This window comes from Branchiostoma belcheri, unplaced genomic scaffold, assembly GCF_001625305.1.
Source record: "Branchiostoma belcheri isolate BF01 breed outbred unplaced genomic scaffold, Haploidv18h27 scaffold82, whole genome shotgun sequence".
In the NCBI taxonomy this organism is placed as follows: Eukaryota; Metazoa; Chordata; class Leptocardii; order Amphioxiformes; family Branchiostomatidae; genus Branchiostoma; species Branchiostoma belcheri.
In genome coordinates, this window is record NW_017804487.1 from 648020 (window position 1) to 667097 (window position 19078).

At 43.4% G+C, this 19078-nt stretch overlaps 1 protein-coding gene across 3 annotated transcripts in view; it reads right to left on the reverse strand.

Annotated features, from left to right (window-relative positions):
• LOC109486665 (poly [ADP-ribose] polymerase 14-like) overlaps window positions 1-19078 on the reverse strand; it is a 54617-nt gene that overhangs the window by 2509 nt on the left and 33030 nt on the right. For all 3 annotated transcript variants that reach the window (XM_019790518.1, XM_019790519.1, XM_019790516.1), the window contains exons 15-19: window positions 3056-3238; window positions 2611-2820; window positions 1087-1722; window positions 510-688; window positions 172-355 (exon numbers count right to left, since the gene is read on the reverse strand). In XM_019790518.1, the coding sequence (XP_019646077.1) occupies window positions 172-355; window positions 510-688; window positions 1087-1722; window positions 2611-2820; window positions 3056-3238 (1392 nt within the window). The remainder of the gene's footprint in view (window positions 1-171; window positions 356-509; window positions 689-1086; window positions 1723-2610; window positions 2821-3055; window positions 3239-19078) is intronic.

The window sequence follows — 19078 nt, forward strand, 5'->3', positions numbered from 1 at the left end:
TCCCCATATATATATATGCACTTTTACTAGGTTTTGTGGAGACAGCGCCATTGACATTGTTTGTTGTCATTCAACATACTTATCCATGGCATGTGGAATTCGTTTTGAAATCTTCTAGAATTTTCAAAACTATATATATATATATATATCGGAACAAATATGAACACGTACCGACATTGCGGCCGCTGAAGCTGCGGTTGAAGCCTGTACGATTGATGCTCGAGATTGGATCAACAGGAGTACCGTGGTACAGGATCCGCTCGACAGGCTGACTACTTTTTGCGTTGTCCAGTTCCATCTTCTTTTTTCTGACCATGTACTGCTTCCACAGGGCGGCATTTTCTATGCGTTGTATCTGGAATTAAGCAGTTTGACAGTTCGAAGTCAACGTGATTTCGAATAAAAGTAACTTATATTTTCCCACAGCAATTAGCTATTTGTGGAATATGTGAGTAAATGATATTTTGGACAAATATACAGCATACAACAACAACAACAAAACTACCCACCTTTAGTACTTTTGCTGATGTTATGGCAGAATATCCCGCAGTAGGGGCGGCTGTGGCGATACTCTTCATGAACTCATCATGGACCTTCTTATACTCATCTGTTGAAGGTTGCAGCTCGACTGCTTTGGACGGATCTTCTTCTGACACGACGGTCCAGGTTTCTGGTATCTTTATATTGCCTAGTTCAACAAAACATACCATAAATTGGAGTAGTCTTCCGGTCAGCCGATCTTGAAAATGTTACCACGAAGACATTCAGATCTGGAATATTTTTATGTCTTAACTGAGCTAGAATATATTAACTCACAAAAATTTTTGAGGATAGAAAAGTAAACTGGGTAATAATTCGACTAAGTGGACCGTGAATTGAATTTCATTAATTTCGAACAAGTCATTTGAAACATTGAATAAATTTAAAACCCCTGAAAATGACAATCGTTTCAAGTTAACGTCAAGTTAAGCCGTTAGAGAACCATTGCGATGGCTGAGCTAAAGCTACATGTACCGTGTGCAAGTTGATGGAATAGGGTTCTTGCTTAAACATAGATAACTCAAGGTAAATCACCCTTACAGTTACCTTCCTTTTCCTTTTCAAGTCGAATCACGTCGATCGCAACCGCCGATCTGTCGCCAACCACCGTTTCCTTCATTGTCGTGAGGTCTATGTGCAGGTCTTCTCCGTCGAATTGAAAATCAACGCCTGTCTCGTTGGCCAAGTAGGCTTTCTCTAATATGTAGTTGACCTTGGAGTCATATGGCTGCCTCTCTTCGACAATGTAGTACCACTGCACGGTCTTCAGCAGAAGCTCCGCCTTGTCGCTGAGATGCTTTTCTTCGTTGGTCTTCGTCTCGACATCCCGCTGAAACTCCATGATGTCGCGGGAAGTTTCCATTACGTCAATCAACCGACCTTGCACGCGGATAATGCTTCTAGTAAAAGTAACCGAACAATCGTGACGCTGAGCGATGCCTTTTACATGATCCTTTAGCTCTTCCGTTAATTTGATCCTTAGAGGGATTCTTTCATCTTTAGAAGCGTCGTCCATGATCTTGCTGATCATGGCCTTTGCTTCAACGATGTTGTCGGCACGGTCAGCGTAGATAACAAGAACGACGACGTTATCGGCTGACGGGATGGGCGGGTTGTCGGTGTTTGTTGTCTGTCCTCCGGTGAGATAGCTCCATCCTGCAGCTGCAGCTCTCCCGATGCTTCCTGTTAAAACGTAGGTCAATTGTATTGTCAACTTATCGACTGTCCCCCAACTTTACTTCAGAAGTTATAGATAGACCATGGGCTAGGCATGTTCACTGGGATATAGTGTTGCTCCGCCCACAAGGGGACTGCCTGACTCCCGAGGTGACAGCCCAGTAAACGAGCACACGCCCATAGTCTATTTGACTTAGAACATGGCCATTTCCCAAAAGTTATCTTTCAAACTTGTTCAATGTCAGTTTTTCTCGTTTGATTTCAGTTTTCTTGTTCAATATCAGTTTCAATGCAGCATTTGTCTTTAAGAAACCTGGTCTGTTTGTGTTTCAATCCTCCTGTTCCTTGGGTGATTAGCCTACACAGAGGGGGGACCTGGTTTCTTAAACTCAAAAATTGTGGTACTAACTAAAAAGTGTGGTACTAATTTTATGCAAATGAGTTTTAGTACCACACGTTTTGGATAGTACCACACTTTTTTGCACTATGGGGATATTTTGCACTATGGGGATATAGACACTACTTACTCTAACTAACATTAACATATCAATGACAGACAGTCAGGATTTGTGACATGTCCTGTCAATTCCAATTCCAAGCAATGATCGTCAATTGTGCATTATCTATGAAACATCTCTTGAGTCAACCAAAGAAAGACAATCCATGCTGTTGCTATTTGTACGACCCAAATCGTGTCGTACGTCATATTCTAGATAGATTTCTTAACGATTGCAACGTCTCTGGATGTTTCAATATCAAGATGGTATTTCGCAAGAATGGAACAAATGCATTGTTTAGTCTGTCCTCATACACTTATAAACAAGTAAATGGTGATAGCTAAAAACGTTTGCAGTGATAATAGGCAGGTATGTTTTCTGTTGGAGGGGAGCTTACCAAAGATTCCAGATGCTTTCGCTGCCTTGGTCTTGGGTAGAGGTTGCCCAACCATCTTTCTCATTTCTTCATGGAAAGTACGCACCATCTCTTGTTGGAATATGGTAACGCGAACTTCGTTGAGTTTTGTTGGCTTGTATTGGAGAACAAAGTCTTGAAGGGCATCAAGCATAGTGGTTGCAGTTTGCGCCGCACTTCCCTGCAGAATACCTTTGTTTGATAAAATGTATAAGCATGTAAGTTGTTATAATTATTGAGGAAACTTTGAGCAATACTAGGTATTCAAACCAACACAGCAAACATGTCTACCCATTTTACCCAACCACAACTTCATCGGGTCAAAATGAAAACAATAACTATAAGAACACATGACGCCAGCTATTGGTCAAACTATATTATATACAATTTGACGTGTTTGCTCACAGTAATGTCAATCCTGTCTTACCTGTTCCCAAAGCTGGAAATGCAATGGACCTAAGTCCGAGCGAGTCTGCCGTCTGCAAACAGTTGATGATCACCGTCTTCCAATCTGTAGCTTTAGCCGGTGCCGCTGCGTGGATGATCTTGTTAGATTTGAGCTTCCCTGCTCCTGTGACTGCAATGCCGCCTTTCATACCCCCGCTAGCAGCTACAAAGAAACATATACACAAATGTAAGAAGATCACCGAAGTTTCTTTAACGCTTTGCTTGTGAAAGCTCTTCGCCCCTCTCCACTGTCACAAATTCAACCACACCTACAAGACTACTATGAGCTTGAGCGTGTTTCCACGTTCATCTTTCAACAGCAAAGCTGCATATATGTGCCAGGGTAACCTTTGAAGGTGAGGTTGTATTCAGATTTCACTGATGAGCTTGCTGATGACTTTCTCAAATGTAAAGGTGCAATACAACAGTTAAAACTATATTTTCTACACAAAATGGGGTCGGTCACCCTGACATAAACTCTTCTACGTAAATTTGTGGCACCCCCAACATTTTTCAAGATCCAGTAGGTAAATGACAGGTAATTAAATTGAACACCCTAGTGCTTTCCTAATTACGCTTTCACACCTAGGGAAATGTATTTACCTACCGATATTTGCACATTCACGTTCAATGTTAGGCCCACCAGCTTTACATATTGCATTGGAAACAGCACCTGTGTCAAGATAAACCCTATATATTAAAGTCAAATTTGCCCGTCATAACGTCAATGTTCTATCAGTATAAAAACAGTTAGGGCATACAAAGCATATTAAGAAAAAATCATTGATATAAATCAAGAACAGTAAGGGACCTAGGATCGATCCTTGTGGTACTACACTGAATTTCCTTGTATGTACATGTAGATTTCGATCTATTTAGAGCCACTTATATTTTTCTATTGTTGAGATAATTTCGAAACCAGTTTAATGCAATGCCAGTTACGCCATAAGCAGCTAGTTTCCGGATGAGTATGGTGTGGTTTACTGTATCAAAAGCTTTTGATAATTCTAAAAATATTCCTATTGTGTATTGAACTTTTTGTCAATGGCTGTGGACATTCTGTCTACTAGCTGTATAAGGGCAAGGGAAGTGGATATACCTTTGCGAAAACCGTATTGTTGTTTAATAATATATAGAATATCATTAGTGTTGAGATATTTAATCAGTCGATTATAGACACGCCTTTCATATATTTCCTAAAATTGGCCCATCCGCACATCCTTACTCCTCTAACCCATATTCTTACATTATCGTTACAAAGTGGTGAGGTCCCCTCCGGGACAAAAATTGCCAAAGTAATCCCTATCTTTAAAGGCGGAGATTCGACCAGTGAACACTATAGTCTAAGCATTTGGTGCCAAGCTACCCTCACGTTTAATTTCAGGTTATTTGGTTTTCGTATTAGCGCACAGGAGCCAAAAAACAACAAAAAAGTTCGATTTTACATAATTTCAAAGTAAAACACATCAGCAAAGGCGTGAAAAAACATTCGTTTGGTTTGTATCCTAGGATCTCCCATACGAAATTTCAGGTTTTAAACTTAGAGTACATGAGCAAAAAATGCATATCTTTGGTCCGGAAATAATCAAAAAGGTCTATTTTACACAATTTTAAAGTGGTCCAAATACCGAATTTCAGGTCATTCGGATTTAATACCAGGGCTCCAGATCCCAATATGTACATTTTTGGCCTATAAAAACAACAAATAAAACAATTCAAAAGCTTGTATCCATAAAATAAAATAAAAACGTCTGGGGGTATTTGGCCACACTACCATGACATTTGGCCGCAAATTGGAAGAACACGGCGGTCTGTCACTACGGCATTCTTTCCCATTGCTGGGTGCGTTCGATAAAGTATCGGGTTACAAGACGCAATTTTGGGCTAACCGTAAAACATTTGAAAATAAACAAACTAGTATCGAAGGGAAAATTTCGTTGAAATAAAATAAAATTATCGTCTTTACATACATTCAATGGTGATTTTTTGCTCTAAAATGATGTTTTTTTCGGGTTTCGTTAAAAAAGTCGATAATTTATGGGATTTCGGTGCGCCATATTTTAGCCAATCACCGAGCAAACCTGGCTACACATATTACGCAAGGTCACTGATTTTTATATTTTTCGACGACCAGGAATAAGATTAAAAATCGTGCTTTTGGGATTTTTTTTATTTCTGACTTAAAGTATAGTTTTTGTTGACAAATAGGTGAAATTTTTTTTTTGCTTTTTCGCACTTAATTACCCATAATTCAAAATCAAGAGCATTTTTCAAAAATCCCTAAAGCACGATTTTTGGGACAACCTTGGCAGTCATTTTGAGCCTTAAATGGGATATGTTTGACTCTCCATGTTTCCAGGTTTGAACGAGTTTTGCAGACATGTCATATCTGCCAAAAGTGTGCACCGTGTTAATCATAAAGGCGTAAAGAATCATTACAGTATTCAAGGTTACCCAAGTATACGACAGTAGCTTCGCTACATGTTACATGTCCACAAAAAATAATAGCGGACATGTACTGTCCTGGAAGCTGTTTGTATCTATAGAAAAGTGTTGTTTTTTATCTGTTGCGAGGCACTCAGGCAGAAGGGCTTGTTTTGCCGCTTTATCATGCAAATGACCGCAGGTGACCCCGAAATGGAACGCGGGTTCGATTCGAATTGCCCAGATCGAACACGATCGGACACTGTTCGGATTCTATGAAATGTGGGAACTTTGCAGCCCAGATTTTACCACCGTGGAAATTGAATCCATTTAACGAAATGGCAGGAGAAGGAGAAAAAGAAACACGAGGGAAAACAATATAGCCATAACAATGTTTAAAACCTTTGGTTAAATCCAACTTCTCATTCGTGCTGTTGACAATGCAGTCTGTGGTCTCCGTGGTGAGATCTCCTTTGCGGACGTTCAGCGTTAGGTCGCCGATGAACATTTGCAGTTGTCCCCGAACAGGAGTAGACACTTCGGAAAACAGCGATGGTGCTGAAAAAACAATAGACTCAATTCTACTTACAGTTTTCATTTCAAATATGAGACTATGTCAAAATATCAAATATAACAATGATCCATGCGCTAGAATGTCTTGAGTTAAGCCACTCATTACCACCCCTTATATATAATATATCAACCAACCAACCAACCAACCAACCAACCAACCAACCAACCAACCAACCAACCAACTAACCAATCAACCATCCAACCTACTAACCATTAAATACACAAACAGAAGCGAGAACAAATCTTACTCTACATTTAGAGATCTATAAAGATATTTACACATAGAGAGAGAGAGAGAGATTAACACAGGGAGAGAATAAAATAGTTTATCGGCGACTTGCAGTATGTCCTTTGACATGCAGTGTTAACGATTATAAGAATTTGAGTTTACATTTGTTCAAAGGTTAAAAAACTTCAGAACAGCAAGGTAATAAAAAATTACGACGTAGCGTACTCGCACCAGCTGCATCATCTGGATTGAAGTTTGATGTAGGTATGTTAGTACGGCCACGTCCTGTTTTACTTTCACGGCCCCGACGACCTCGTCGACCAGGTCCCCTCCCTACTGATGAGAATGGAGGTGCTTCTTCAGACTTAGGACTGGGGTCTGTCAACGACAGAGGACTTGGTTGGGATGCATCGTCAGTGTGCAGAGCTTTGTACTTTGCCATGACCTCATCGAAGGCCTGTGAGACAAAATACATATGACAATTTAAAAAAACCTTTCTCCCTCTCTCTCTCTCTCTCTCTCCTCTACTCAATCTCTCTCTCACAACACACACACACACACACACACACACACACACACACATATACATATATATATATATATATACATGTATATATACAAACACACAAAATACGACACGAGTATATTGGGTAGCAATTGCACCGGATAACATGAGAATAACATACCGGAATCGATTTCGGGTCTCCCTCCCACACAATGAAGCGAATTTCACGAAGAGAACCCGAAGGATTCGCCCTACAGTGCTCTACAGCCTCATTGAACATGGCCTCTGCCACCACGTCATGCGGGAAGCGAAGTCCTCCGGTACCCATTGCAGGAATTGCAATGGATTTGTAGTTACCCTTCTCAGCTTGTTGTAGGCATTGCTTCACAATGTTACGAAGAACCTGAAAAGCGACAATGACCTGTGTCATCAGCAAGGCAACACATAGAATTATGTAGTAGATACAAAATGATCTTCCATTGCCTGATGTGACTGATAAAAAAGATAGTCAAAAACCTTTTCGGAGTTCCCTTGCCCGCCGTCCCAGCTGCACAGGACACAGTGGATCACCTGCTTACACGGCAGATCTGCTGAACCAGTAACTAGAATCTGACCATCAGGCAGAGATGTGATCCCCGATGATTGTTTAGCTTTATTGACAAGCTTTTGCAGGTTGCTGCCGGCTAGCTCAAGAATGGCTTTAGACACTGCACCTGTGTTTAGATTCAAGCCACCAGAAGTAGTGTTCACCAAAACGTCGACCTGGAGAAACGGGAATGACATAGGATAAATTAAAAGCAATCTCACTTAACTTGTTGCTTGATTCAAACAAACAATTATTAACAAAGAGATACGTGTAACTTACATTTTGACTTGCAATGTTAGCTTGAGTGGCAGTGATTGCCTTTCCCTCTGTCGTGCGAAAGCCAACTTCAGCTACAGGATCTCTGGGCTGCGGAGGAGGTGTAACCGTTTCTGTTGTTGTAGAGAGACTACCAGGTGGTTGACTACGGCCATGGGCGCGTCGTCTTTTTGACCTAGGGGCTTGGGCAGGAAGGGTGGTTGTCTGTTCAAATGTGTAGTCACTCTTCTCCACTCTGCCCTGGCCAAATGCTGATTCCAACGCACGAACAAAGGTGTCTGCTGTTTGGTCGTCGATGTTGACGAATTCGATCACTTCAAGGCTTGTCTCTGGATGCTCCTCCAGGTATTCGACTGTCGTCGCCACAATCGTTTCAGTACACTCTTTGAGGGGATATCCATAGATGCCAGAGCTGATCGCAGGAATGGCGATTGATCGATAGTTAGTTTTCGTTGCTTCGTAGAGGCTTCCGTACACAGCATCGGCAAGGTCATCTTCCTCCCGGTAACCTCCCCCTTTCCATACAGGTCCAACCGCATGCAAAATCTGTTGACAAGTGTTTATGCGCCCAGGCGGTGAGGCGACCACTTGTCCAGGAATTAGGATGCCTTTCGCCCGAATGTATTTGTTACAAAACTTCTGAATAACGTCCCCACCAGCGTCAACTATCGCCTTTGCGAGCCCTCCGGTATGTTCCAGCCTTGCATTCGCGGCATTGACAATGACGTCTGCCTTGTGTTTTGTGATGTCATCCCTCCAGACGACAAGCTTCTTTCCGCCATCCATATTGACTACGGCCTTCTCCAGGGGTACCAAAGTTGGAGACGTCGGCATGAACTCTTTGGCAAACGTGTCTGGATCTGGTGCTGGTGTTTTGTTCAGGGCATCCTGGATGTTTATGACACACTTGCACTTCCTCTCCACATGCTGTAGTGTTGATCTGCCTGAATCTTCTCTGAAGTGCTTGGACATGCCGGGCTTTTTGATGGACATCTGGTCACTGATCACACTCTCGATGTAAGATTTCAGAATAGGGTCTGCTTTCTGGATGCCATCGCTGTTTCCTTCTATGCTCATTGTTGGACTTTCTTCGCTTCCGTCAAAACGGAGGGATACTTGGTGCTTCTCCAGCTGAAGTTGCAGGTTGGCTGCCTGGTACTCTTTTATAAAGCGGATTGTCCCGTCGTCGGCTTCAACTTGCTTCTCGTAGATCGTCTTGACTTTAAGGTACGTGTGAACTCTATCCATCATGTCTTTGACACATGCAGATTCACCGGTGAATAAGATTTTAGTTGTTCCAGAGTCTGCATTGCTCTCCACCGAGATCTTCAACAAACCTTGAGTGCTCTGTTCCAGACCCGTCTTTGTCGTCTTCCATTCCTCAGTACCCAGTACAGGGGCAGACTGGTGGGGGACATCAAGGCGTTGCTCTTGAAATGTGTTGTTCAGGATAGAGACTGCCTTCTTCATGTCACCGTCACTTAGGCCGTAGACTTCAACTTCACTTGCGGTAGTCGTAATCACGGCTACCACAGAAGCTTGTTTGTATTCACCGAGAAGATGTTGCTTGGGTTCTTTTGCGTTGGCTAAGAAGGAGATCAAAGCGGGAGATAGATGGGCACGACTTGAGCTTGCTCCGTTAATTGTTTCGTACATCTTTACAATTGTTTGTTGGATTTCGTCCAAAAGACCATGAAACTTAATCTTGCTTCCATTCGTGTCAAACGACATCTGTAACTTGGGGAACTTGCTCGTCATCCTTTCTTCGAAGTTGGACATCGCTAAGAGAGTGACCTGTTCGGACTTGAGTGTGCTGACAGTCTCGTCCACTTCTGACTGTTTCCTTTTGATGTCCCCTTCTATTTTCCCTTTTCCTTCCATGACGAGCTGGTAATTCTTGGCAACGCTATCTTTGAGACCGGTGAAAGTGATCTGTCTGTCGCTTGTGCTGTGTACGCTGATGGTATCATCGTCCTTCAAGGCGTCATTATCAATGAGTTTACAGACCTGTGGCCACGATGCTTGCATGACATCAGAGATCTCCTTGGAATCAAAGCTTGCCAGGAACCTCTTCAGGCCGTCCCTTGCGTTAGAGGCCCAGTTCTCGGCGATGCTCGCCAGATTCGGAGTCTCCTTCGTCAGTGTTGGGGTGATCTCCATACGGGAGTGGTCCTCTCCGACGAGCCAAGTGATAGTTGCGTTGGCCTTTTCCATTGCATCCTCTAGAGCATGTTTGAACCGCTCGCGATTCATCAGGAATGAAGCTATGGAAGGAGTAACTTCCTCGGTGATCGGTATGGGCATCAGCTGTGGTGGTGTTTTTGCTTCGCTACCTGCTGCATTCAGGCAGGTGTAAAATGGCTCCACAGTCACTATCGTCTTCTGTATGGTGTGACCTTGTTTCATGACACGCTCAATCACTGAAATAGAACACAGAGGTAGTTGTATACATAGAAGATTCTTCCCATATTAATATTATATTTTAGTCCAACATGACCCACCATTACGTATTGTCTAAATCATAAGTCTAAATGTTTAACTACGTGAACTCACTAAGAACCTAGTTACTATAATACGATAATAAAATGAATGACTGATACGTCGATGAAGGTTAGACATTCAGGTAATACGATACGCCAAAAACAGTTACTCAAGCAACTGTTCCAAAATCATATCCAGTTCCTTGAGTAACTGTTTTTTGGTGAATGACTGATCATCACAATTTAGCAGTTGAACCAATGACCAAAGAAATAGAAAGAGTGAATGCAGGTCCTTTACATACTAGTATTTCAATTTCTTAACTTAACATTTAGCCGTAGTTAAGGGGGTGGGCTACTGTGGCTTCGATCCGTACCAACCTGTATAGTCATCGAAGAATACCAGTGCAGTGTCGCGGTCTTTGTCAAGTTGTACCTCAGCCACCGACCCTCCCCCACTCCGTCTGGTACTATCGAAGTAGTAAAACAGCTTGTCTTTAGATGTTTTAGGAGGGATTCCAGTCACTTGAATGCAGTCTGTGGCGTACACTTTCTCGGCAGATATCTTCTGTCCTTCGAACTCATTTCCCTCACACCTGGACAAGAGCGTGTCAAGATCTGAAAGCAATGAACAAAAGAATGTTACAATGGTAACTAGTAGCACATAGTATTAGTACCTTGAGTAGTATTTATTGTCTACATAGCTACTTAGAGAGAGACAGAGAGAGAGAGAGTGTGTGTGTGTGTGTCTGTGTGTGTCTGTATGTGTGTGTGCGCGCGCGCGCGTGTGTGTGTGTGTGTGTGTGATACTGTAACAGCAAATATTTCATCAACATCTAGTCATATATCTAGACACTTTATATAACGCACCTGAAATCGTCTCGTCGAAAGCCACTATAACAGTCCCAGCGTCCTTTCCAAAGAAAACCTCAGACGGTACATCTTGGCCCTGGCTCATTGATTCAAGGTAGAAAAGCAAGCCTTCTTCATCAAAGTTGTCAGCGCTAGGGACTCCTTTCAGGAGAATCCGTGTCGGATCTACTGGAGGTTTTCGGCGAGGCTTGACCGTCCGAACTTTTAGCTTCTTCTTTGCAATCTCATGAGCCGGCTTCTGCATGATTCTTTCTGGGGCTAAAGATGTATTAAAAAAAAGAAGTAGTTAGTATGGCAGAAACGCTTTATCTAGAAAATTCGTAGATCTTGCAAGTGATGAGCAATCATCTTGGAAGGTCAACTTTTCACACGACCAAAAGGAATTCTACTTCCCAAACGTTGACAGATGAATATCTCTTGGTTATGTAATAAGTAATGAGCTTTGTGAAGCATTGATTGAGTAAAGGCAAAAATTGTGATAAACTATTATCATTGAACATTTAACATACATGTAAAACCACCACCTCTGTAATTTCCACAATATTCATAAATTGTATCTAAAGATATCAGTACCTTCCTTGTCCTTGAAAGTGATCAGAGCGCGTTCCCTCCGGGAATCAACATCGAACTGGCAGATATCACCTCCTCCGGATCGCTTTGGGTTCTTGAAGTAGTTATAAAGGACCTCTCGCCTTTTCTCCAATTCGTCTCCTGGTAGACCTGTCACTTCAATCGCCATTGTCTTGTCCTCTTCTTCTGTTGATGGGAGAAAAAATAAATTGTATTTGTAACGTCCAGAGAAGAAGCCGTGTTTGCCATGCATTGCACAAATTACGCAATTTTTACCTGGCATTTTTTCTTATGTTCCATTACACAAATCCGAAAAAAATTGTAGTTTGTGGTATATTTAAGTATTATCGTCATGCCATACCTTCTTCACTCCTCCTGTGGCACACTTTCGTGGTCGCGGATTGTTCCATCCTGCTTCTGAGCACCAGGACACGGCAAAACAGTGGCTTCCTGTTCGGAGGCACCTTCTTCCCTCGCCATGTCTTCTGGTGGACTCTGTGGCATGGCAGTCTTTTCTGCCCCCACAGAAGGTTCATTCGCGTACATCTGGTGCTGACCATACTGTCCATGGCCTGTCCATTGGTAAGGATGATTATTAGGCCATTGGTTTGGCGGCGGTGCATTCATGTACGAATATCCAGGGGTAGGAGGATAAGGATAACCGGGGTATCTGGGATCCAAGCCGGGTGGATGATGATGATGTCCCGGAGCTTGTGGCGAGTGATAAGGCCCTGGGAAGGTTGAACTTGGATGGCGCCCCCCTGCTGATGGTTCATGCTGATGACCTTGTGCATGCGGTTGAGCTTGGCCTTGGGGTCCTCGAGGACCTGTGTAGGGGTAGGTTTGGTACGAGGGAGGTGCTTCGGAGGCCGAGGCTGCTGGATCCTCTTGTGAATGAGGACGACCATCACCGCGTGTACCAGAAGGTTGCTTCTCTTTCGACGAGGTCTTGTGTCCCGGATACTGGGGGAGGTGTCCAGGTCCTGGATGTTGTGGATGGGGATAAGGCCCCTGAAAGGATGGGTTTGGATAGGAAACACCTGGTGGAGGTTGGGTCTGGTCTCGAAGTTGCGTCTGTGCTGGCGAGGCTGATGAATCGTCTTGCGATTGAGAACGGCCCTCACCAGGTGTACCAGAAGGTTTCTTCTCTTTCGATGGGGTCATGTGTCCCGGATACGTGGGTAGTTGTCCAGGTCCTGGAGCTTGTGGATGGGGATAAGGCCCCTGAAAGGATGGGTTTGGATAGGGAACACCTGGTGGAGGTTGTGTCTGGTCTCGAAGTTGTGCCTGTGCTGGCGAGGCTGAAGAATTGTCTTGCAATTGAGAACGGCCCTGGTTATCTGTGCCGGAAGGTTGCTTCTCTTTCGGTGTGGTCATGTGTCCCGGATACATGGGCCAGTATCCAGGTCCTGGATGTTGTGGAGGGGGATGAGGCCCCTGAAAGGATGGGTTTGGATAGTGAACACCTGGTGGAGGTTGGGTCTGGTCTCCAAGTTGTGCCCGGTGATACATTTCTCCATACGGACCTCCAGGATGATGGTGTGTGACGGGATCTCCTTCTTGAGGTGCTGCCGATTTTGATGAACCTTTTTGTGCATGTGATTGAGGACGGCCCTCCTCCCTATCAGTGCCAGAAGGTTCCGACTCTTTCGACGGAGTCACGTATCCCGGATAAACCGTATCATACGATGGAGGGGGATGTGGAGAGTGTTGTACGGATCCAGCCTCTTGGATGTTCATACTTGATTGTCCTGGAATCTGCCGATGGCCGTGGGGCGATGGATAGGTCGGTAGACCATGTCCCTGGTGAGGATAGGTCGGGGAATATGGGTTAGATGTTGAAACAGTGGGTACTTTTGTTGTCTCGCCAGGAAAATGTCCTTGCCCGGGATAATCACCAAAAGATTGCTGATAGTCTCTCTTGTTACCGGCACGCACCTCTTGGTCCTGCTGAGTGTTAGTGAAAATTAGCTAAATGTTAGAACTCCTTACAGTAAAATACTTTGAATTGATTATTACGTTTGTTTTATTGTATAATGATGGCATATGTAGCTTTTCCTATATATACATATGGTAAGGTATGGTATGGTATGGTATGGTATGGTATGGTACGGTATGAACTGAATATTGTTTTTTACTCATGCTTCTTCTACTCCTACTTCTTCTCCTGTCATTTGTTTCTTTATTTGTTTTTTATTTATTTTGATTTTTCACAAAGTGAAAGTGAGGGCAAAACAGGTGCATACGAACTTTTACAAGTTGCCCTCTCCCATACAAAAGCACCTATACATTGTACAACATCAAAATTTACATAGTCAATGACAACCAGTATAAAAATACACAGAATAGGCAATCAATATAGAAGGTTAAGCATAATTCAAATCTATTAAGTAGTATAAATTGTGTTGAAACAAGACTTAGTCTAGAAGCAATAGAAGAACTACACCCACAAGAAGTGGCCTAAGTACATGGCAGGTCAAGACTGTAATGTGTGTTGAATCTGTTGTAGGTGGCCTTGAGTAGTGTGTGTTAACATGATGTAATATCCAACTGATGACCTTTTTCGCTCACCAGTACCACGGAGATCAGGGCCTAACTTACTCCAAATAGCTCTAAAAGGGGTTAACATATGTGTTCTGGCACTTCTTGTGGGTCTATTGGGAAAGGAAACAAATTTCTCCACAATTGCCCTAGACTCAACCCTTGTCCTGCTGGCATTCCTGGCACAATATTTTTCAATAATTTCATGTCTTAATTAGGTCATAGACCCCCAATTTTTTTTTTGCCCTGCAGTGGCATAGTTACTTCCGCATTCGTTGCGTTTCGCTGCGGTGTGAAGCGTAGCACGAGAAATACCCCCAAATCGTACCTATACAGGGTGCTATATATAGATGGTACTGTATGTGCCAAGCGACATATGTTGCGCACAGCAGGACAATAGCAAATAACATAATGTCCCCAACTTCACGCCTAAATGTGAACGGTAACCGCAGTGTCTGGAGTCTTTCCTTGTAGTTAATTAAGGTGATTAGCCTGGGGACCTAGTACGCTTAATGAAGCCAGTCATGGAATTTGCCTGTGCTACTATTTTAACAACATGGCTATCCCACTGAAGACCTGGCTGTACAGTCACTCCTAAGTCATTCATTCTATCAACAGATGATATAATTGTGTCAGAGATATGATAAGTAAACAGGATTGGTCTCTTGGACCGGGTCTGGCGTAACAACTGGCATTTGGAAGGATAAAACGACATCCTCCATCTCATACTCCAAGTATACATGGCTATGATGTCATATTGTAGCTTGGAACAACGTTCATGCTACTAGACTTCTCTAAAACATTTAGAGTCGTCCGCGAACAGAGCAACAGAAGAATGTTCCACTATACAAGGTAAGTCATTTATGTACAAAAGAAATAAAAAAGGCCCAAGAATTGAGCCCTGAGAAAATCCAGACGTGATAGGGAGCCATTTGAGTGGCAACCCTCCACCACCACACGCTGACAACGGTTAGTTAGACATGAATTAAACCAAGTAAGAAGATTTCCGCCAAAGCCAGGTGTTTGTAGCTTGTGGGTCAAATGGGTATGAGAAACAGAATCAAATGCTTTGGCAAAGTCGAGAAATAACATGTCTACTTGCCTCCCTCTCTCTAGTATGGACCCTACTCTGTGCTATGTTTCCAGAACCTGAGTGGTGGTGGAACGGCCGGGTGTACAACCCATTTTGAAAATCGTGGTCCCACGAAATGAAGGAAGTACAGCATTGTAAAGACAACGCTCCATGACTTTGCTCACAAGAGATAATAGAGGCACGTGCACTGGTCTATAGTTAGCAACATTCTCCTTATCGCCCTTTTTATGGACAGGCGACACATTGGCTTCCTTCCACTTACTAGGGACCTGACCAAGTGAGATCGACAAAGTGAGATTTTACAGCAAATTCAAGGTGAACATCATTAAACATATCTAATTCAAATAAGGACCTCATTTGCATAAGTTATAAGTTGATGTTAGAATGGCATTCTTTGGTAGGAAAAGACTGTCCTCTGGTGGGGAAATATGATCAACGGATATTATTCATTCAAATGAGGATCCTACTTGTATAATCAGGGGGAATGTTCAATTTGTCAGCCATAAAGTTTAATATCATTTGGTGAAGGTATGAGGTCGTGGAACTCTCGTTTGAATCTTAAAAACAAGCATTTTAATTATACAAATAAAAACCCTTAATCATAATGAATGGGATATTAGCTATTGAACTGTTATATCTTTAGTTATAGACCTCATCATACCATGTTTATATTAATGCAATAATTTAAGAATGTTTAGATGGATTGTCTTGATATTTAGTAGGTTAGTAGGTCTAAAATAAAACATCGAAATGTAATGTTACTGCGGTAATGTTTGAAAGTTGTTAAGGGTGAGGGAAATACCGTAATTACTCAAGAACCGGTTAACGGATCGTCGTGATTTTAGTTAATATATAGGTATATGCAGCTTAAGTGATGTTTGACCTAATTCTATGGGAACTTTTCAAATCGGGATGTAATTTGTATCATCAGTAACACTATAAATCTGTTTTGTTTCATGATAGTGAAAGGCTAGATGATGTATCCTCTTACCGGAAGTCTAGAGGGTTTATCCTCTAACTGAAAGGCTAGATGATATATCCCCTCACTGAAAGGCTAGATGTTATATCCTCTCACAGAAAGGCTAGATGATATATCCTCTCACTGAAAGGCTAGATGATATATCCTCTCACTGAAAGGCTAGATGATATATTCTCCCACTGAAAGGCTAGATGATATATCCTCTCACTGGAAGGCTATAGCTAGATGTTATATCCTCTCACTGGAACGCTAGATGATATATCCTTTCACTGAAAGTCTAGATGATATATCTTTTCACTGAAAGGCTAGATGGTATATACTTTTACTGAAAGTCTAGATGATATATTCTTGCACTGGAAGGCTAGATGATATATCCTCTCACTGAAAGGCTAGATGATATATCCTCTCACTGAAAGCCTAGATGATATATCCTCTCACAGAAAGGCTAGATGATATATCCTCTCACAGAAAGGCTAGATGTTATATCCTCTCACTTGAAAGCTACATGATATATACTCTCACTTGAAAGGCTAGATGATATATCCACTCACTGAAAGGCTAGATGATTTATCCTCTCACTGAAAGGCTAGATGATATATCCTTTTACTGAAAGGCTTCAAGGTCAGGCTGTACTATATAAGCACCCAATAAATTTGGCTAATGTAAACTACCAGGCCTCATTCTATCCCTGACTACCGTGGAGGTACGATGGACACAGGGCTGGGTAAGGTGTGGCCAAGACTCTTTAAGACGCTTTGGGTTCGAAACATATTGACAACAGATAAGGAATTTATGTACAGTTGTCATAAGGAATAGTATATCCTCTCAGTTTCATGCTAGAGGACATATCCTCTCATCGAGAAGACTAGAGTATATATATTCTCTCACTGGAAGGCTAGAGGATATATCCTCTCACTGAAAGGCTAGATGATATATCCTCTCAGTGAAAGGCTAGAGTATGCATCCTCCAACTGAAAAGCTAGAGGATATATCCTCTCAGTTGAAGGCTAGAGGATATATCCTCTCACTGAAAGACTAGACGATATATTCTCTCACTGAAAAGCTAGATGATATATAGTATCCTCTCACTGAAAGGCTAGAGTATGCATCCTCTAAATGAAAAGCTTGAGGATATATCTTCGAAGTTGAAGGCTAGAGTATATATTCTTTTCTTTTTTTAGAGTATATACTCTCTTCCATCGTGCAGACAACATTATCACTTCAGACCAAGCCAAAACGGACGAACATAGACACCTCCGAGGTGCCGTGGCTAAGTGCGGCTACCAAAACCTTCGGATCAGTCCAAGAAAACCCAGAAGTGCTGTAACAATATGTATTGTTAGTTTTATTAAGCATTGTATTATCGCCGGTTCTATCCCCTCCCTTGGGCGGAGCCGCGGTCACCTGTTCGAACACGTGCCAGCGCACGTGCCAGCGTCGTGTTCGAACAGGTGATCTATACCGGTACCGTTCGAGGGAAGGGGCTCTAGAACCGGCCGGTTACAGATTGAATAAACGAGTTGAGATCAAGCCATTGACGAGTTCAGACGTGCGTCCCTTTTCGTCCTGTTACATCTGGTGGCAGCGGTGCGTTGCCGCTTGCGAGCGGCCGCACCCACCGCAACGCCATCCCGACGATGCCGCCCGACTAGCCAACAGCCCCGGCTGAGCAGAACTTGACCGCCGCCATCGCTACCATGCCGCCCGACCCGCCAGCCCTCTACCCGGCCAAACCGACTCGACCGCTGACAGCCGCCATGCCGCCCGACACACCAGACCGCCGCTCCGTATCCGGCCACACTGACGAAGAACCCGTCGACGCTACCGCTACGTGCCACGACCTCTTTTGTACCCAGCCGTGCTCCCGTGAACCAGGCCTGCTATGAACTTGCCATTTGTCTCAGACATGCAACCCTGCCCAACACCGTCAAGACCGTGCCATGCTGTCACCTTCCGGCCCGAGCGGACCGTGCCACGTCGCCGCGTCCCGACCGCCGACCGCCCGCGGAACCCAGCCCGCTGACTCCATGATCCAGGGAGCCCTCGTGTCGCAGACGACCGACCCCATCATGAGTAGGAACTGACTTTCTAGCATGGCGTGACCTGCTAGATCTTTGCTGCGAACTCTGAGTACTGTATCTCTACCCACAGAACTTTCTAAGACCTATGAACTCTTGTGGTGTTGACTTGTTGTTGCACAATATGTGATGTTTTCTATGTTTGCCCTTGCTCGCACGCCTACGGGAAGCGACCAAGCCGCATTGAGCCTGTGTATTTTTGTGTTACTTGCGAAATATGATGCTTGCCTAGTAAAACGTCTACGGGACGACACTGCAAGGAAGATCATTTTTGCATTCCTGGATCACACTGTAGCTGTGTGACGGTCCGGAAGTCCCCGTACTGCCCCACGCTAGGGAGTACGCGAGGAAATGCGAACTTTGCCGCTGACAGCTACAGCGGGACATCCGAAAGTACTCCCTACAGAACTCTCTAACATGGGATACATATGTTAACAATAGTTGTAAATGTGTCTATGAGAATATTGATGAGCCAACATATTTCAGAAGAATCTATTACGAAATAGAACAATGGATTTGTAAACAGATTGGACTATGTAACGTATTTAACATGAGTAGCTTGCAGGTGAGGACACCTGCTTAAGTAAGAGGGGAGGAATGTAACAATATGTATTGTTAGTTTTATTAAGCATTGTATTATCGCCGGTTCTATCCCTCCCTTGGCGGAGCCGCGGTCACCTGTTCGAACACGTGCCAGCGCACGTGCCAGCGTCGTGTTCGAACAGGTGATCTATACCGGTACGTTCGAGGGAAGGGGCTCTAGAACCGGCCGGTTACAGATTGATAAACGAGTTGAGAT